Source organism: Macrobrachium rosenbergii, chromosome 6 (assembly GCF_040412425.1).
Source record: "Macrobrachium rosenbergii isolate ZJJX-2024 chromosome 6, ASM4041242v1, whole genome shotgun sequence".
Lineage (NCBI taxonomy): Eukaryota > Metazoa > Arthropoda > Malacostraca > Decapoda > Palaemonidae > Macrobrachium > Macrobrachium rosenbergii.
In genome coordinates, this window is record NC_089746.1 from 2,005,001 (window position 1) to 2,027,099 (window position 22,099).

The 22,099-nt window shown below is 37.1% G+C and overlaps 1 protein-coding gene across 8 annotated transcripts in view; it reads left to right on the forward strand.

Annotated features, from left to right (window-relative positions):
• The window catches only part of LOC136839110 (beta-1,3-galactosyltransferase 1-like), a 132,328-nt gene that overhangs the window by 89,132 nt on the left and 21,097 nt on the right, over positions 1–22,099 (forward strand). For 5 of the 8 annotated variants that reach the window (XM_067104765.1, XM_067104759.1, XM_067104763.1 and 2 more), the window contains one exon: positions 15,505–15,823. In XM_067104765.1, the coding sequence (XP_066960866.1) occupies positions 15,527–15,823 (297 nt within the window). In that variant the 5' untranslated portion in view covers positions 15,505–15,526. Of the gene's footprint in view, positions 1–13,365; positions 13,579–15,504; positions 15,824–22,099 lie in introns of those variants that run through there. The other 3 variants (XM_067104760.1, XM_067104766.1, XM_067104758.1) reach the window with 2 other exon arrangements.

Genomic DNA, 22,099 nt, shown 5'->3' on the forward strand with positions numbered 1-22,099 from the left:
GCGTGAAACAGGTGTTTCGGAAATTGCGTGTATGGCATCTTGTGGACACGTGCTTGAGGAAAACGGTAAACAGACAAATAAGCAGGTGTTGTAAAGGTAAGATGCAATTTACGGGGAATGCAGGTGTAGATAAATTGGGGTGAGACATGGATGTTTTGCCACAATACAACAGCAATCTAGAATCTATAGGCCTCAGTAATTTGAGGCTCGTTTCACATTTTACAATTACATGCATCCTGCTGAACTTTCCAGCTCAATCTTTCATGTTTTAAGCTTAACACAGATTCTAACTTCATTGAAGTACATAAACAGTGTCTGTTCAACTTCTCTAAGTTGAGTGATAAACTGCATTCTAGACATTTCGCATAATATGCTATTTTGCTAAGGCGCCCTAAGGACTCGAGATGGCAAAGAATTGGAAATTAATAAGAAGTGAAATGGCTTTAGGAATTTGTTTGAAATTATGATATTAAGAAAGATATTTGTATACATTTTTAAAGACTTTTGCCATATTTGTGACTGTAACCTAGGCACCCTCTGACAAATTTCATGACGAACTCATAGAAAAGTGTCGTTAATAATAATAATAATAATAATAATAATAATAATAATAATAATAATAATAATAATAATCCTAGGCTGGTTGGCAGCTTTCAGAAATGAATAGGCTGGGAGCCCACCCAGAACAGTTAAGATTGCTTGTGTATGGTCCAAGAACTTCGATTAGGTATGTGTAACTGAGTTTTGCTCTTTTCAATGAGAAAACCATCATCCAACTTTTATTATGATTAGTAAATAATTATATAAAATCTTTTTGTATTATGTTTTGAAACATCAGGTTGGTTTACTTCAGGTGACAGATGGTGACTGCCTAAACTGCAGTGGGTCAATGTTCTTTACATGCAACTGACTCCACTCAAAGATATTTGTATGTGGTGCCATACCATGTGGTGTATGAAAGAGCTGTCAGTCATCTCACTGGTTCTGATAAATTACCACTTTTCATAGTAAATGATCTCTCAATAAACGTTGTTCACAGAAAAATCTTCGTCCATATCAGCACCGACAATTCTCATTTGATAACATTCGTGTGCGGTTTCACGCCATCTGGTTGGTACACACAAGTGGCATACAATATCTTATTGTGCTCAGTGAATTAAGAGCAGGCAGATTAAGATATCTGTAAATAAAAGCTATATACTGAATATCTTTATCTTTTGAAATCTTTTGATAAAGTAGTGGATAATATTCAATAACAAATTTCAAGTTGTCATAGCTTTTTTGAGGGGGAGGGAGGAGGGGGACTCTCATTGTACCTTGTAGAATATCCGTTGCCACGTTCATAGGTCTGGCAATGTGTTCTTCCGAGAAATATCCCTTCTGATAATCTGGATCTGTTTCGGCAACGTTGGACCTCCACGACTCTGAAGTGGAGAAGACTCAGTGGTGTTTCATGTTCAGTCTTTTAAGTTTTCTTTTTTTTATCCGGTTTTTTAGTTCCGCAATCTTCAGTAGCTTTAGTTTGGACAATATCCGCCTAAGTATAATCCGTAACCATTGACATTTTCATACACATTTTCTAGTTTTCATACGTATTTATATTTACAAGTTTCGGCAAGTCTACGATCTGGGATAAAGAAATCCACAGCAGCGCATAGATAGGCAGATAGATAGATAGATAGATAGATAAATAGATAGGTATATAGATAGATAAATAGATAGATGGATATCTGCACATAGTTTGTTGATCTTGAGGAGCTTCCACGCGCTTTGTAAATCGCCTCTCAAGGTTAGGAAGGCTGAGATTTGGAGTTGAACATCAAAAGTGAACTCAAAATAAATTGAGAGTCAGTGAAAATGCAGTGACGTAAATTCCAAAATATGAATCATGGTTAGAAGCGATTATTAACCGAAGGGTTTCAAGTTAAAAAAAAAAAAAATCATCTTTGGGCATTCTAATCCACCGTGTTAATCACGGGTTCCGTTTTAGTGGTTAAAGCATGTCCCGAAATAGACAACTTTTCTTTTCATTTCAAACATGAAAAATATCAACATCCTATTAGCAAGGCATTGAAAGTTCACGACCGAGAGTTTATAACAGCACCACACTTTTTAACTTTCAGAATTTCTTGTTAACCAAGAACAATGACAGGGTTACTGTTTCCATTCCAAGGTGACCGCAACTCCATTCGGATTTCTCCAAACTTTATTTAACCTACTATTGTTTGTTTGATATATATACATATATATATATATATATATATATATATATATATATGTCTGTACGTATGTATATATATATATATATATATATATATATATATATATTCAAACAACGGATAAGTTAAATGAAGCAAAACCTGTCTCAAGGATGATAAGGGAAAATAATACCCTCATTACATTCTCATTATTATATATTAAACAATGTTGATGAATTTAAATAAATGAATAAATATTTATATAATGTATATGAATACTTTATATATATATATATATATATATATATATATATATATATATATATATATATATATATATATATATATATATATATATATATATATATATATAATCAAACAAACAAGAAGTTATATATAATATATATAAACTAATTAAAAGTAAATGAAAAAATTTCCAATGTACAGCATGCGTACACATACACACTAGCACAGATAGAAAGTGTGAGTGCATTTTTTTTTTAGATATTTGTGATTTTCTTATACACACACATACACTTATATATATATATATATATATATATATATATATATATATATATATATATATATATATATATATATATAATGCTTGTGTGCGGTGCATTTTTTAATAGAGAATTAATCAGAACTACTTAAAACCTGTCAGAACCACAGGTCACATTTGTTGTACGTGACAACTCATATATTATTAGCTAGGCAGAAGTAGCTGGAGCAGAGGAGGCCGAGTTAAACAACTAATGAAGAGAAGATTAAGTTTATAATTAGTTTTAGCTCAATACGTCAACCGAAGCTCGTTTTAAAAACTCCTTTGTTCGAGAGCAGTCAGAACTGTGGTATCGACCCTCAGACACCCCACAGAAAGCCCGTTATCGTAAAGAACGATCAAGAACGATGACACGTATAATTATATTCTGTCCACATGGGTCTAATGTTTCATTTAATGAGACAAATAGAAAAGGAGAGGATGACTTCGTTTCAGAATAAGCATGTCGTTAAAGTAATGTTCTTTTCATCATTCACATAAAAGGTTATACCATTATATATTTTGGACATCCCGCGTTTTACAAGTAACATAGTAACAACTAGTTATTGCTAGGTAATACCAATTTTAGGCTACACCATCTCAGGCCATGCATGTGCGTATATCTGTCTATCTATCTATCTCTATATATACATATATATATATATATATATATATATATATATATATATATATATATATATATATATATATATATATCTTTGCATGCTTTTGTTTTGTTTTGTATTGAGTTTGGAAACAATTGTTATGTTAAATCACACTCGTGATATAATGCGGTATGTTCTATTCTTTTCATTAAGATCTCTTGGAGGAATTTTAATGATAGAATTTCCAGTTTGTTGAACATCGATTTTAAGAGGAAACTTACAAAACTTGCCGTGAGAAATTTGCTGAAAACTGTTAAAACGTTGGAAAGTTCTCCTTCACGGCCTTCATCGTTCTAACGGCTTTTGTCACGCGTGCTGTTCCAAACTTCCTTGTGGGAAAAGTGAAATCTGACTTAGAATCAAGACCTCCCTGGCAGTAGATCGTCCTCAAGGAAACGGCCAAGTGTACGTGAGGGGACATCAACAATCCTTTTCGTTTGGCATGTCTACCAAAGTAACATTATCTCAAAGCAGGGTGACGACAACGCCATGAAAAAGGAAGTACCCATGCATACTCGTAAAATTAGATGGTAAAAAAAAAAAATGTCATTTCGGTGAAGTGGCTATTGGATGGAAGAGATTCCCTTATCGACTTCAAAAATGGTGCTATAGCTAACTATACTTTTGAGTTTAGACTTTGATGATAATTGTGATTCTGATAATCCATGAAAGTGTGATCCTTCTGCGTTGCCCATACACAGGCTAGTGTTGTGGAAGCAACAGATCATGGCCAAGAGAGTCACCACTGTATTGCATTGCAAAAAAATGAACGTTGATAATCAGGAGAACAAACTCCCTCTACGATCATTTGAGATTTCCATTCAGTTACTTGATGGCAGCAATGTTAATTGTTCGACAACGTTCACTTGTTAGCAATAGCAACTGCTTTTTTATGCTGTTCATTTCACTAACTCTGTTATTGCTACATCATTTTTATTTATCCCATATTGTAAGTTGTCGCTTAGTGTAGTTTTCATCTGAACACTTGAAATCTCACCTAGCTTAAGCTGAAGAAAAGGCACTTGGCAAAATGTGCGAAAACTCTGTAAGGTTTGCTGTAGATTTCTTTGCCATTGAATTTTACAAATTCTGTGGCATGCTTGAGTGCTTTCTTCGAGAAATCTTATTCTTATGAAAAAAGCACACTTAAAATACACTGATAACAATGATTATGACTATTTGAAAATTTCCTTGACCTCAGAAAATATTTTTAGGCAATAAATTGCTTCCTTTTGCTTCTTCCTTTCTCTGAAGTTGGCATTATTCTGTATGTGAAACACTGAGAATGAGCTGGCAGTTTAAAGCATAGAACTGACAAATTTTATTACATAGTTTACCTCCAATGCCATCCCTATTGATGATGTGCTGTCCAACAAGAACCTTTCTTTGTTTCTCACCTCCTGCTTCGAAGTGCACATCTCTGGAACTTTTGAGGCTGAATGTCGACAACAAAGATGAATGCAGTGTTGAGTATATTCCCCCCATTTTGGAAAGAAGGGGGACGTCTTTCTTTTGCAGAAGTTGCACCTTTGAGATCACCGGTTCCCTCACTCTTGACCGTTAATATTCAGTCCTTTGACTTCTTCCTTCTACTTATCAATAAGTGCCCGATATCCTTCATGATTTTGGTGATGAACTGCTACGCCAAATGGAAAAACAGCTCGCATGGTATACACCACCATATAAAATTCATTATAATGAAGTTCAGGTTGCCAGTATGGAGATGGACTTGCATGACATACCCATTATTATCATTGGTCCATTGTTAGTTTTTCATTTCTTGTCATTCATTTTGAACATTTCTCTGTGTCACACTATGTGATAAGGAAAGCCTGTGGTGGAAGTGTGGTTTTTGGCTTTACGATATGGTGTGACCAAAACACTTGCTAAAAGATGAAAACAAAGATCTATCCACAACCTGAAAATGAAGGTTTCACTTTAGATCATCGAATGTGGAAATGGCCGACAGAGGTTCTATCACACTGCTCCTCATCATGGAATGGCTCCACTTTTAGCTGCTGCTAAAGTAAACTTCTCTAAATGAAGCTGTGGGAAGGCGGGAGAGGATGTGCAACTGGCTGCCTTGCTGTCTGTCTGCTCTCTATGCTCTGGTGCGCTCTTCTTCTTAGCCACTGTTGCTCCAGTTCTCGATGTTTCCTGCCTACGCTTGCGGTACCAGAAGTAGACATTATGTAGTCCTAGTCAGCTTGGGCAGTCTGGAAATATCTTGAATAAACAGATTTGTGAAACCTCTGAGAAACTTGTGCTGGTGGGCTTTTAAGAGTAGGTGCCTGATAAAATTTCACGAGCACTTTATTATTAAACATTTCTGTAGCCCTTACTTGTGACATAAACTTATACCAGAGACCTAAGTACCAAGGCTATACACTTCATAATCCTCCTATGTCAGAGGTCGACAACTTTTGGAGAGTGCCGGTCGGACAGCTATGCAGTGCCTCGGAGAAGGGCCATGATATCAAATTTACTATAAGGATTGCTCAACGCCTTCAACTAGGTAACAACTGTTAGATAATTAGTGTCCAAGTGTTAATATGGCGGCCGGAGTGACATCCTTCGCAGGCTGGGTGTGGCCCACGGGCCGGAGGTTGCCGGCCCCTGACCTATGTAAACATTAAGTACGCCATTTTGGATCATGGACATTTGTTCCTCATAGCAGACGCAGGATACAGTTAGTGTTTACATGCGGTTTCCTGAGAAGAATACAGCATTTAAAAATTTCAGTTACGTAGCATATGAATTACTTATCAAGTTGAAGTGAAATATGATTAAAGTGTTACATAAAAACCTGTATAGTGATGGCTTTATATTTACTGGTGCCCACTTGCAATGAAATAGGACTGAATACAAGAATTATAAACATGATCTATGATATAAATATTGCTGTGCCGTAAAATTCTTAATTAAACGAAATTTATGGGCTATGCAGCTTTTAATTATTCTATTTAACATATCTCTTCAGTTTGATGTCAAAATTGTTCAGATTTTTGCTTATTTTACATGCTGAAAATGCATTAACTTATTCACAGAATAAGAGTTTGAGATTCAGCACAGAACTAATTGTTGTCCTTATTTTGGGTATTGTAATTCTGAAATCATCCTGTAATACTTTTGATAACCACAGTGATAAATATAAACTTGTTTTACAATATATTAAGTTATCAATAGACAGTGACTGTCACTAGTCAATAAGCATTAAATATATAATGAACGCTCTTCTTTCAATAAAATTTATTTCATATTGCCAGATATATATGAATATTTACTTATTCATGACAAAACTGTTGTTTTAGGTATATATCATCAATGAGCAGGAAATGCCAACAGGCAATGCGCACTAAATAAGCATATATTCAAAAAACCGTTCTTATTATGTGCATGGAAAACATCATTGTATGTGACAGGAAATATGTAAATACGCAATCATTCAAGGTAAATAATTTTACCTATGCTCTGGGGCCTTCGACAGCAATTCTTCTCATTTACAATTAATCACTCATTGCTCTGGTCTCCACCATCAGTGCACTCCATGCGGCGTTCCGTAGGCATTACTTTCTTAAGGTTCTTTGCAGCATCCCTTCGGCCTCTAGCTGCAACCCCTTTCTTTCCTTTTACTGTACCTCCATTCATATTACCTTTCTTTCATATTACTTTGCATCCTCTCTTAACAATTGTTTCATAGTGCAACTGCGAGGTCTTCCTCCTGTTGAACCTTTAAAACCGTTACTCTGTTTTCCTCTCAGCGCTGACTGACCTCGTAGGTCCCAGTGCTTGACATTTGGCCTAAATTTATAACCCAGTTCTACTTTGATCAAGAAGGCGACTTCATATACTATAAAAAAAAAAACCACAAACTTGCAACTTCAAAGCTGCTGAGTCTGTAATGCTTATTATACTGTTTAATGTCAATTAATAAATACTGAACACGGTCTCTGTCAACACAAACCTTGAAGTATTATATTTTTTAGGTTTTTTATACAAGTTCTCCATACTGGAGCTGTTTTGCCATGTTCTTGCGTCTCCTTAATGCTTCATGAAATAAACATACTAAAATCTATTGAAAATTTTCTGATATCTAAATGTCTCAAGTCTTTATGTTTTGGTGTTCTTGCCGTGGGGCTAGTACTAAACACAGTATTCACTTCACTTCCCATTCTCCGGCATGTCATCAAGGATATTTACTAGAGAAGGCATCGTTCTGAGAAACTTGGTCCTCTTACACCGCTATTACAGGCTGGCATTGCTGTTACCACAAATCATTTTTGTCATCTCTGAAAATGTTCGGACCGTCAGAAATCATCAGAGGGTCCATTCCCCAGCTGAATTAAAATGTCATTTGAAACATTCTTGGGAGTTTAGTTTTGCAAAAAAAAAAAAAAAAAAAAAAAAATACTGGTTTATATTTATTTTTCGGGAAGTGGAAAAAATGAATGGTACTACCATGGGTCTTCCTATTTGCACAGCCAAAGGCAGCAGACTATGCACCAACCATACTAACATTTCTGTTGACATTATTGGTGGTGGCCCATATCCGGTATGAGATGCCACTGTCCATAATCCAATGTGGTGGTGATTGAAGTACACAGTCTTGGTTCATAAGGTCTCTGTGAATACTGTTATTACTTTTGAAACTTAGGAGAAAATTTAAGTGTTTTTATATTCTTTACCTGTATTAGAAAATGGTGATAGTAGGAATTACACAAAAGAAAATTATATCTTTATAAATTATACTTGGACAACAAACCACAATTTAAAAACAAATTTATCTAATAAATTTTTTCAGTTTAACCGTCCGAGGTACTCTGGCCAATGCTGAGCTTTCCTGGAATGCTCTCCACTCAAAACTTGTAGCTCTGGAGTGTTATGGCCCACTTCATGATCTTTGGACTTTCAACCTTTCAATGTGGCTTGTGGTTGGTTAGTATCACGAAATCCAACCCAAACAGGTACAGATGGACTCTCATAAGTGCAAATATTATTGCTAGATATTCCTTTTCATTCCATTCAAGTGGCTTATGGTTAGTTAGATCACGAAATCCACCTTAAACAGGTACAGATGGACTCTCATAACAGCATATATTATGAGTTGTGCTCATTCTTCTCAAGTTTTCTACTTGCATACACAATTTGAAGTATGCCACCTGCAGATTCTTGCAGTAGTATGCTTCTAGTCTTTCGTTCCATGCAGCTGCCCTCACGATGAAAGTCCTATTTCAGTTTGGCATTTGTATTATCAGTGCATTTCTTCAAGCTTACTTCAGTCCATCAAATGCCTTTTGTTGAGGTTCCTTCACTCCTCCTTGTTTGGTCATCCCTTCTTTACTATGTCAGTCAAAAGCACTGCAAGATTTGTGTAGTTGGTCACACCTGGGAATGATCACACTTGCACCTTGGTCCTTGGTGGTGGTCTGTCTTAGATCTTCATCAGGTTCACTTCATCCCTATAGTAATTTTACAGCTGACCTTGAATCTTTGCTGCATCCATAGTAACACTTAGATGGTTGGATAGTCAGTCCTGCTTCCCTTACTCTCTGGAATAGGTCCTTTAGTCCCTGAATGTGTTCTTCCCATGGCGCTGTGAATTAACACCTTGTCCACGAGGGAGTCAGTTTTAGGCTCTAGCTAGAATCTTCTGCATCACCTTAAGTTCATCGGTCCAAACGAAATCCCCTGGAATTAGCAATATCCACTTAAAACTGCGAGCGCTGTCTTCTCTTTTGATACTTATGTATTCCATCAGGATCTGCTTAAGTCCACCTTGGTGAAAATCTGTTTTTCCTATATTTTACTACCATAGACTTGAGATATCCCATGAGTTCATTATTGAACTTGGTTATACATTCAGTTGACGGTAGTCCAGGCAGAACCTGTTTGATTCTCTTTCATCAACATCATTACTGCAGAAGCTGACCTTTTGATAACTACCATCTGGAGCACCTTCTCTACTTCTTCCTGGATCAGTTCACTGTCCTTTATGGTAAAGGATACATCGTTGCTTTAACTGGTTGCTCCGTTGTCACTTTGCTGAGATGTTCTCCCTGTAAAGTCTTTCCTGGATTGTTGGTTAAGATGTCTTGGCATTCCTCCAACAATTGCAATACCTGCTCCTTCTACTGATTGCTTAAGTCACTGCAAACGCTGACATCTCATTACATCTATTCTTCCTTCTGTTGTCGAAGTTCCTACCAGCTCTCGTCCAGAATTAATTGGTTCTCATTGACTTCCTCCTTGATGATGGTTGCACTCAGGCATCTTTCTTGAATGATAGCTACTGTTGCTTCACTGGGTTCCCTCTCATGGTAGCCAGTAAGGATGTTCATGTGAAGAACCTTCAGTTCTCTTCTGCAGCATCAGCTTTGTTAGCGCTGCTGGCAATAACACTAACACTTTCTGTCTTACCTTGAACTGACAGTCTCTGGCCAAGAGTAGTGATGCTTCTGGTGTTCCTGTGCCACATGAAGGCTCTCTCTAGCTATTCAACTCGACTCTTCCTGGCAGTGCCTCAACTCCAACAAGCACTTGTAGATGTTTCTCACTTCATCCTCGATATTTCCAGTTCATAATTCATTGATAATTTGCTCTGGTCCTCTCACTGCCTTCCATACTGCAGTTTGAACAGGGAAAATCTGGTGCTCAACTGCAGTACCTCTCAATAAGTAAACAGGGTTGTTTTTAGATTTCAGTGCTAATCCTGTGACCTCTTTTGGCACATGTTCTTCACCAGCATACCATTGATTCTTTCACACATTTTATTGTCCCTCAAGTTATAAAGTCATTATCAGTTGCTTGGTGTTCACCATACAGCTTACTTCCCTTACCATCTTTGAAGTAAACTGGGTACGTTAGTTGCTGAGAGTCCTTGGAGAATCCTACCCTGCTCAAAACTTTAAGTATTTCCTCTGCTATCCACTTAGTTTCTGTTTCAGAAAGTGATACTGCCTCTGGTACCTTGTTGTGGAGTCTAATAGTATCTGGATGTACCTTTTACCCTTCTCTGACAATGGTGATATAGGTCCAGTCAGCCACTCTCTTGAATGGCTCTTCCATCAGCTGCATCTTTCCCAACAGTATTTTGCTGTTACAGCTCTTTGGTGGTCTTCTGGCAAACATCACAGGATAGTGCAACAGATAATATTATTTTTTCACTAAAATACTTCACTTAATGATACAAGCATGAAATTTGGTACATATCCCCATAGGCCACTTTTTGAAAATTACTGGGTGTCCACTCAAAATTCCAAAATGGCTGCCATTTTTCAAGATGGCAGCTAGTCAAATTTTTGACATGGGACTCATGTGCCTCTGGTCATGTTTTTATGCATAAAAATAGATAGCATCCAATATGGCAGCCAAAAACCTTAAATAATTGCATCTCAGGATTCAGTAGGCATGGAAAAAAAAAACTTAAATAATCACATCTCAGGATTCAGTAGGCATGGAAAAATGTCTTTCTGTTCAATATAATAGTTTGCAAGTCTATATATAATTTAGGTGGTGGTTTTATCTTTAGTTTTAGTTTAAAAGAGTGAATGCCAGATCACAACCAGGGTGCATTGGTGACTTCACTGCTGTGTTACCCAGCATGGGATTCAGTGTCAGCTAATCTTGCTTTACTTATGCTGTACCTAGTATTTGCTTTAGTGTAGTTCAGTAGTTTAGTGTCCCAAATGCTGTTTAATTGTCCCATATCTATTAGCTGGTAGAAAGTATATATATAGTTGGTAGATCTAGTCAGACAGCTGCGCCTGCATTGACAGGAGGTGCCAGCGCAGGAGAGCTGAGCCAAGGCTAAATGGGGCTCTACATGGATTGTTCATGTACTTACCTGGATGTTGTACAGATCACACGGGACTTAAATGGCACTGGATGAAATGATTGGGCTAGGTGTAGGGTTACCAAACCTAGTTGTATCCCATACATCAATGTGCATATCAGATTAAGGTGGTAAAAGGCTAGCCCCTTGGTCTTAGTCAAGAGCTCATAATGGCAAGTGTAAATTCAATCACAGGCAAAAGGAAGACTGACTGGAGCAAATGTTGTCTTTGCCAGGAAGACAAGAGAAATGAAGGTCTAACTTCACCCTTGGCCTCTGTACATCATAATCCTGAACATGATGGGTACTTAATGATTTCAACCAATGTGCCATTGTTCTGGGAGATTGGTGAAATGCCACTTAGCTTTGACCCAGCAAGGCTGGATGAAGGCAGTGGCACAGAGGCAACACTGCGACAAAACATGGCAAAATACCACAAGAGCTGTAGGGTTATGTTTAATAACACAAAACTTCATCATGCAAGAAAGCAAAGATCTACAGTTGAAGGCAGTGAACCACAGGAAAAGCGTGTTAAACAGCGTCAAATGAGTCGTAACAATGAAGAATGCATTTTTTGTGAAAATGTGGCACCTGTATCAGATCTTCGACAAGTAATGACCATGACTCTCAATAGGAGACTACATGAGAGCACTCACACACTTAATGATGGTAAATTATTGGTAAAACTAGGTGCAGGTGATGCAATTGCACAAGAACTGAAATACCATCTTGTATGTATCACTGGCCTCTATAATAGGGAGAGGTCCCATCTTACAAATCTTGAGAAAGAACAATGTCACAGTGAAGAACCAGATGTATATCTACTTGTTCTACCAGAGCTGGTTAATTATATCATGGAAACCAGATTGAGTTTGGATGGTCCTGTCATATTTCCTCTTGCAGACATATCCCAATTATACCAGCAGCACCTGAAACAATTGGGCATTGCCTCACCAACTGTAAATACAACAAGATTAAAGGACAAATTGTTAGCAAAAATCCCCGAAGTAGAAGCACACAAGAAAGGAAGGAGTTTGCTGCTTGCCTTGCAGAAAGATGTAGCTTGAGCCCTATCTCGGGCATCTGATAGCTTGAGTCCTATCTCAGGCATCTGACTGCTCAGATACACTTGTGATTGCTAAAGCAGCAAAGATACTGTTGACAATGTGGATGAGGCCAGGCTTGACTTGTTTGCCAGCAAGCAGAGACCATATGAAGCCATCCCTCCAACCAGAGCAGCTCTGCTTCAACACACCAAATGTTCAGCATATCAGGCAGGTTGTGTATGGGGTCAGGCAATTCTAAGCCAGCCAGAAGCACAGAGTCCAGCTGACTGGGGTTGGGAAAAGATTGGCAAAGACTAGAAAGTCTTCTGGACAGCCAACTTCCCCATTGCAAAGAGTTGTGAACAGCTTACAAAATGTGGCTGCAAGTCTCGTTGCTGTGGCAGGTGCAAATGCTACAGGCTTGGGCTTACAGTACATGCACAGCTTTGTGTAGCTGCAAATGTGAGGTGTAATCATAATGTGAGGTGTAACTATAATGTTGCAAATGATGCTTCAGATACATCTGAATGAGAATTTTGTCACACTAAAGGGTGACACCATGCATCTTTAAAATCTTGCGTTCATTTCAGGCTTAAAAAAAAGACATTGAGACAGTGCTCGAACATAGATAAGATACTTTGTTATCATACTCCATTATAGTCTTGTGTTTGTATACTTTTCAGTAGCATTATGGGGTCCCTTTCCAAGATGTAATATTGATAATAGCCTAATAGAAATGCTAGAAACAGATTCTCCGGCCTCATAAATGCAGGCACAGATAAAAATTTCATGTCTCTATCTTTCTTAGTTGCAGAGTTATCAAACAAAATGTTTAATGGTGGCCATTTTGTATGCCAACTTTATCACAATGGTAAATATAGTAGTAGGAGCTCTTCAATTAACTCTTCTACCCGGGAAGACATTATCTGAATAATGATTGATGTATTTATTTCAGCAATGATTTACTCAGTGTCAGAAATCGAAACAACTAGCAGCCATCTTGAAAAGTGGCGGCCATATTAAAACTTTGCATGGACACCCAGATTTTTCAAAAGAGGGAGTTAAAATGAGCACTTATGCCAAATTTCATGCTTGTATCACAAGACCAGCAAATCCTGGTGATGTCTGCAACCATTCCTAGCCAATGAAAACTGCTAGTAATATGGCTGACAGTCTTCTTAGCTCAAAGTGACCATCGACAATGGACACATGGGACAACTTTATCACTTGGGCACTAAATCTTTGGCATGAGGATTCACTTTTCTTCTCTAGTCACCTTGCCCTGGGAAACATGGTAAAGTATGTCATTAACAGCGTTGAACCTAGAACTTCCTTAACCTTTTGTCCTATATTCTGCATGACAGCAGTCACCTTCCACCTCCCTCAGTTCTTCCACTACCAAAGCACTGGTTGCCTTTTGCTTTAACTTCTGCTGTTCTTTACCCTTTACAAACACTCATTTCTAGGCCAAATGTCTTGGTTTGTGACACCCACCTTCATTTCTATCAGTTTGCTTATGCTTGGCTTCTGGCGTTTCACTAAACTTATCCCTTAAGCCTCCAGGTACCACTCCACAAATTCAACATCTCACCAGTGTCTCATGGTACTCTTTCCCTAAGTAATAGTGCCATCTCGGTTGAACATAGGCTGATAAAATGTTCCCTGATGAGAAAATGTGCCACATTATCAAACTCTTTTTCTGCATTCAACCATTTCAATCCATTTGTTCAAATATCTCTGCAGCCTAGTTACAAACTGATATGCAGTCCCACCCTGATCTGTCCCAGTCTCACAGACTTTCTTTCTAAACCCTTCCTTGGTTATCACCTATCTCTTTAGCAATCCTTACTTTTAAGCTATCATACTACAAGGCCTCCTTAGATGGCATAATAGAGGAAACTTGCAGGCCCTCACCTGTTAATGGTGTACTTATACAAACAGTCCACTTGTCCATAGCTGTGTGTGGATCTCTCAGATCTTTTAATGAAAGTATCGATGTGGTCATGGTTTTCATCATAACTAAGCAACTTAAATTTTGCAGTGAATATAGGATGCTATTGCTGCTTCCCAGTCCCTTTGGGCTTCTGTTATGGCTTATCTCGGCTTTGAGCCTTATCACTTGAAGTTCATGTTCCCACTACCTTTCCACTTCCTGTCTTGCTTCTTCTCTTGCTTTTTTCTTCATAAAATCCCCACCATTTCATCTTGTTGCTTCTCTTTCTGTTACTCTGCAGAGGCTAAATTTTGTTGCTCAGTCACCATATCCCTCACCTCCTGTCCTTTCAGTCCCATTTCACAGGCCAGTTCAACAGCTTTTTGAAGCTCTGTCTCTGCTGTCATTTCTATGCTACTCACCTTATCAGCTAACAAAAAAAAAAAAAAAAAACGTAATTCACTGCCACCTGGTAAAGTCACCAGTTTATATCACATGTGATAGGGAAAGCTTATGGTGGAAGTGGCTTTTGGCTTTATATTATGGTGTGATTAAGATACTTAAAAATAGAAATAGAAATATTTGTTCACAGCTCTAACATGAAGACTTAACTTTAAATCGAAAGTTACTCGTGGAAGTTGTCGATAGCGGTTTTATCACACACTTCGTCATCTTGGAACAGGTCCCCTCTAAGGTGCCGCTAAAATAAATTCCTCGAAATGAAGCTCTGGATTCTTTATATGTAAGATGACAGAGGGGACGTGAGACAGGCTGCCTTGCTGTCTGTTTGTCTGTTGGCTCTCTGCTCTGCTGTTTTCTTCTCCTTAGCTACTGTATATAGTTGCTCCAGTTCTCGATGGTTCCTGTATTCATTTGTAGTACTAGATATAGACGTTATGTAATCCTGGTCAGCTAAGAAAGTCTAGAAATATCTTGAATAAACAGATAATATAAAACCTCTGAGAAGCTCGCACTAACGTTCTTTTAAGCGTAATTACTATTTTGATAAAATGTATCTAACACTTTATCAATAAACATTTATGCAAACTAAACTTATGTATAAAATTAACTTATACTATGTCAGTACTTCTGGAATGTAAGAAAAATTTCACCTTTATTTATTTTGAAACTGCAACAGTATTCGGTGCTGGAGGGGGAGGGGGTACAAGACAAAAGAAAATGGTAATTTCATAATTTATACTTTTACACCCTACAAAATAAACCTATAATTTTCTAATATGGACAGGTTTTCCAATGGTAAAAGTATCATTTTCTCTTTCTTTGCAGTAGATGGCACTTGCTGTTCAAAATGCCCCGAAAACCAAGACTACCTGCTATGGTTGCCTATCTGCTCCTGCTAACTGTTGGTCTTGTGCTGTATGTGTCATCAAGGGGTCTCGAAAATGAGGGAATAGGCGTCCTTTCTGGCACTATTGAAAATGGCCAAGAAATTCTGAAAGGACCCGGGTCTGGAGGATGGGATGGGGGAAGGGGAGGTGCCGGGAGAAAACAGAAGACCAGAGGACGCTTGAAGCAACTGCCTATCAATCCTCATAATTATCATATGATGATTAATAATCCAAAAATATGTGGATCCGATAAGATGGTGAGTAGCCGATGTCATTTGGTTTTGTAATGGCTGACAGTTTACAAATATTTACTTTCATTAGAGTTCAAGAATCAGATTGAGGTGCCATTTGTTTTTGCTGATTAGCTGTCCAGCAATGATATGCTTAAAAAACTTTCCCATCAATCATCAATAGGTTGAGAACAGTAGGAAGATTTGAAATTTCATTGATGTTGTAACCTTCTTTGTTTCTATAGAGTGAATCTTTGGTTACATTACTTCCTCTGACTACAGCAATTAACAACTTTAAGCGGTTCAGCAGTATACCTATTTTTTTTTTATGCAATTCAAAGTCATTCTTACTGTCTAGATTAGGGCATACTTTTATGGTGCAGTGAATTTACTTTGGAGCAACATAAGACTATGCTCCAACTGCCTTTATTTTGTTGCTGCAGAGTTGGAAAGGACGGTTATACAAGGTACTGAGGAACAAACAGAAAAAAAACTGATTTACCCAGAGTCTGCAGTCCGATGAAAGAAAAGGAAGTACGCAAACTCAGTTTAGTCCTTTGAATCAGGAAGTGGAAGAGTACGAATATTTTGGTTCCTTCATATAAAAGGAGTCTGTGTTGTACTTTTTCATCTTGTTTCTGGGAATTTCTTCCATTATTCCATGCTCAATTGTGCTGTGTACATCAGACAGACACATACACATACCTTAATTGATATCCTTATATATGTATGAATAGGAATCTAGTACATATGTACAAGGCATATTATGAGATATTGTTGTATGATATCAACAAATTAACTCTCAATTATATTTTACTGAAACTTTTTCTATACTTTAGAATTTCACCCTTCTTTGTAAAATCCAAATGATGACACCACATTTACACATTTACACATTTACATAGATACTTGTACAGAGTTTGCATATTTCAAAATTGGCGAGAGTGCAATGAAGCACAGGCTAGGTACTACTTTGCATGGAAATGTCCAAGTCCAGGCCCTAAAAACAAAAGAACCTACTTAACTGAACATCTACGATTTGGTCATTTCCTACAGTGAACAGGTTGCATCAGAGTTGTTTGCAATTAGCCTATGAATCACTATCAAATAGAATATATTTCTCCTTTAAGAATAAAAAAATTTTTTAAGAAGAACCCAACTTCCCTTTACATTGACCAACAAGTGTGAATACGTTTCCCACTGTTTTGGACTGATAGAAGTGGCTTAATTACTAAGGTCTACAAGTGTTTGTGGGCATTTATTAAGCACAGAAGTTTGAGGAGACAAAATACAGTTGTGTAAGGGTATTTTCATAAAGTCCTAATACGGTGGTGGGTACGTGTTAGTGTGTTCCACTTAAAATAACACTTTCTGTGAAAGTTTTTGTAATTCAGTATTGTTTTTTTCTTCAACTATCCAGAAAGTGGTGGATTACTATAATGTATTTTTGTACATTTCAGAATTCTGCACTCTTAAAAGATGGATTTTGAAGGGTATGGGAGAAATCAGTACCAGTGCTAGAAATTTATTTATTTTACCAGTGTTGATATGTAAGAAATAATGACAATGGAGAGAGAGAAAGAGAGAGAGAGAGAGGCTAACAGAAGAAATTGCCGCAAGTAACAGCAATTTTTTGGCAACTGAGATTTGACCAACCTCCCACTTGGGACTTCTACCACTCAAATTCTTGTTTGTTATTCAATTTCTCTTTGTACTGAATTATCATAAGTTACTCTGCATGATCCTCCAGAATTAGCTGATATTAATCATTACTATACTGTGTAAGTATAGAGTATACTTATAGTGTAGGCTAGGCTACCATATTTGTATACATGGTACTGAATACCCCCGTGTAGGTTATGCTATATTCAAGATACATTATTTCCAACAAACGATGGGTTTTTTGGAACCTAACCCCATCGTAAGTAGGATAATACCTGTATAAGCATTTTTAGAGTATTTTTTGTGTTTGAACTATCAAATAGTTATGTGCTTATATAATTTCATATTTCCAAAAATACGGTTAAAATATGTCAAGAAATATAAAATATTATATGTATGCTAGTTGGCATGGTACATCTGTGATACGACCATGACGAGTTCAAAATATCGAGATACATAGAAATATATTTACTTTATTTGATTTTTTTTTTTAGAGAAAGAACAAGCTCTTATCTTAGAAAATGGGTAGTTTTAGTAGGATACTGAAGTAAATTTCTCACTTTCTACTATCCATATTATTGCAAGTCATACAGACATTGTACAACAATTTGTCGCTCAATGTCGTTCACAGGGCGGTATCGCAGGGCGATATCGAGATATATAGATACAAATTTACTCCGATATTATATTTTTTGAGTGACAGAACTAGTTTTTATCGTAGATAATTTGTATTTTAGTAGGAAAGTAAAGTATATTTCTCACTTCCACCTAAGAAGTCATACAGAAAGATTGCAACAATTTTTCGGTCAGTGCTGCTCAAATGCGGTGAACAAAAATGTAAAAAACCCGCTTGAAAAATTTTCTTCAGCAATAATATTTTAGAAATTGTTCCTTTAGACATATACCAGTCCAAAACTGTAAGAAACTAAAAATCGATTCCTCGAAATTCGGCATTCGGAGCACCCTTTAAACTTGCATACACTCATACTCACAGACTTGCTAGAAAAAAAAATCACTGTTAATAATTCATTCTCGAATTGCCCCCCTTAAAAACCAAAGTGTACGCCCCATGCTAGAACCACTGCTCTAGAAGATCGAATTACTATTGGACATATAAAAATATAATCCCTCCTACCTAATTTTGACGATTTCGAGTCTCTAGTAAAGGGTGGGAATATTGGTATCATCTGTATGAGCGAATCATGGCTCCTGCCTAAAATACAAAGCAGCTTCGATGAAATACCCGAGCTCTCTATCTGCCATTATGATGCAGGGAGAGGTGGAAGAGTTAGTTAGAGACCACTTGAAGTTGATGCTTCTAGCACCTGAACTGGTGAGATGAGGGTAAATCGAGGACCTTTGGATGACAATTCAGTAAAGAAAATTTCCTTCATTTATCAAAGGCTGTATGTACTGTCATCACGATACCCTCAACGAAAGCTATGATTACCTTCCCGACATACTAGATTCCCTACTAATTCTAAGTGATTTCAGTGATAATTACCTTCTGTCCCAAAATAATAGGATGGGAAACACTGTCAAAACCCTCCACTTGAGTCAGCTGGTAATAAAACCAACTTTTGTTACAACTACCTCCTCGACTCTCTTTATCTTATCATTACCAATAGATCTAATTTCATCATATATTCTGATGTTGTGCCTTGTTCAGTTGGTGACCACGAACCTTTAACAGCAGATATTAACATCAGAAAAGGAAAGCACCCTCAAACTGTTTAGATATTTCACTTCCTTTAGAATTACTCCCTGAATTATTTTTGTGAACTCCTCTTGAATGACTACTGTTCTTTAAATACTATTCTACACACTGATGACGTATACTATGAGGTTCATGCTTTTAACAATGCCTGTATGGATTGTTTAGACCAGAGGTTCCCAACCTGGGGTACATGTACCCACAGTGGTACGTTTGTACTCCTCAGGGGGTACATTGGATCTGAGAGAATAGCCAGTATTGCAATACAATACATGATGTAAATTCCTGCATTTTAGTAAGCAGATTTATATCAAGAGCAGGGTGTACCATTTGTTTTTCACTATCTTTTTTAAATCTGTACCTGTAATCTGGCCCCGTGAAAAAAAGATGTAATCTACACAAACAGATTTCATAATAAAATTATATCAATATCAATTTCATTGCTTTTGTTTTTCATCCTCAATTTTTAGGGGTACACAGGAATCTATAAAAATGCCCAAGGGGTACAGAAGAACAAAAAGGTTGGGAACCACTGGTTTAGACCCTTGCGCCCCTCATGTTGCTCAAGTAATGAGACGTCCTCCTGCCTCTTGGATTGACATCAGGATAAAATGCAATGAGAGTTAGAGACAGCTTACTAAAAGTAAACAGATCAAATAGACACTACCACCCTTATACTTGAAAATAATTGCAAAAAGGAAAAATAAAAACTTGAGGATAATGGGGATAATGCAGTATTACAAAGAAGATTGATTTGAATGTAAAGGTAACATGAGGGGAATATGGACTGTTATTAATGAAATAATAACTTCCAAAAAATCTCCTGGATCACTTGAAAACACAGACATTGATGCTCACAAGAGAGCAGGTGATTTTAGTCAATATTTTGTTAGCACAGATAAGAACATGTTCGCTAGATGGCAAATGCTTTCCATTCCTGTCGGCTTGACTATTATCAGTCAAAAACTCTTGTCGATCTGATGGGACTTCATTTCTTTTCTTAACTGACCCTGCCCATGGCAATTTTCTACATTCTAGATATCACCAGTTGTTACAGGGCAATTGACTCGACCCCTGGAAACAGCCTTACGTAGTTCCCATCTACTAGAGTGGCGGTATTGAAAATGATGCAAATTATAGACATTTCTCTTTGCCTGCTATCTCTAAAGTTCTCGATAAAAATAATTGCGGTTCATTGAGTCAAACCATTTCCATTTACTGGATGACCAATATGGTTTTAGTCCTAACCTTTCATCAGGAACTTAGTCCATAAGGTTACCAACTTACCGGAACTGTTTAATACGTTTGTCACCAAATTCTAATCAATAAATTAACTGAAGTCATTGTCGACCCCTTTTGGTTCGAAAGTTATATTGGCAATCGCATACAATCTGTTTGAACTGGATCAGTCTATCCTCTCCGCAAAGATCTCTGTTGGATGTGCCCTAAAACATGACCATGTTACTCCAATACTTGAAAAGCTAGATTGGCTACAAAGGAAGCAGAAGTAGTTTCATGATATGTGTCTTTTAATGTACAAAATTAGAAGTAAATTACCAGAATGTCTTTTTTCTTCGCAAGCAGGAGGTCAGAATCGTCCTAACAACATTAACAGGAGGCTTCAGGATTACTTATCTGTTCCAAGAGCTTTCACCGATACAGGAGTGAGATGTCTAGATGTTATTGGTTCCTTATTTTGGAATCATCTTCCTGCAGATCTTTGGAAATCCCTGAACATATCATTATTGAAATCACGCCTTATTGCACATTTATTCCAAAAATAATTCAACTCTCCACCTTGTAACCTTTCGTTTTCATCACTGTCCCCGGTTTCAGAGACTTCACAGATCTCCCCTTTCAAGATGCAAATTAAGCTCTGAACATTTTAAATCTATTCATAAAATCTGTGTAGATTTTCTTATCTTATTGTCTTCCAAGTTTAACACTGATGAGTATGGATCATATTCCTGTTATGACTATACTATTGTATGGTATTCATTTATCTTACCTTATTTCCATTTTACAGCATTGATATATTTTACTATTATTCTCGTTTTACTGATATCAGCGATATCGTATTGCAATATTATCCTCTGTACGCTAGATATAAGTACTTCCTCATTAAATATCTCCAATTTTATTATAGGCATAACCTTCTATAACAATATGAATGGTCTTACATTTCCTAAACGAACAATTTTGAACAAACTGAATGCTAAAATGAATGAAATGACCACAGTTAACAGAATAAAGGATTTTGACTGAGACTTAGTATATCTGTTGAGGCAGATATACTAAAATTTCAGAGTTTGAACGAAAACTGATAAAATGTGTGTTCTACAAGCGCAGTATGTATCTTTGTGTGCACGAAGAGTAACTTGGAGGCTATACTGTAAGGACTGGGTTATGAGCGACATACTGGCTGGGTGTTAACTGGTTTATTGGTTGTTCCTACTGAGATAAATGTACAGAATCTTGGAAGATGTTATTGACGCGTGCGAGCGGTAATGTAGCGTCTACACACAGACAGGTAAAACGGACATAAAATGTTCAGACATCTGTGTTTGTCGGCAGACAAACAGATGGCGATATCAAGAGACATGATTAACATATGGTGATGAAACATACATCAGTGGAAGGGTCAGGAAATTCATCTTGAATTGCATGAGATTCAAGACAGATTAATGGATACAATGCAATAGCATAATAAATGTGAAATGGGGAGATCTGGCGTCTTCACAAACAGAAACATACCCACAGTTTGATAAAGAAGATTTTCCTTGGAACATTATGAGTACATGATTAGAATGCTTGCATGGCAATGCAAGTAGTGGTGATTGTACATTTTGTTAAGACAACAATGCTTAGGAGAAAGACTGAAATATTGTATGGTTGAAATCGCGTTCCTGTAGAAAAGAAAACGAGAC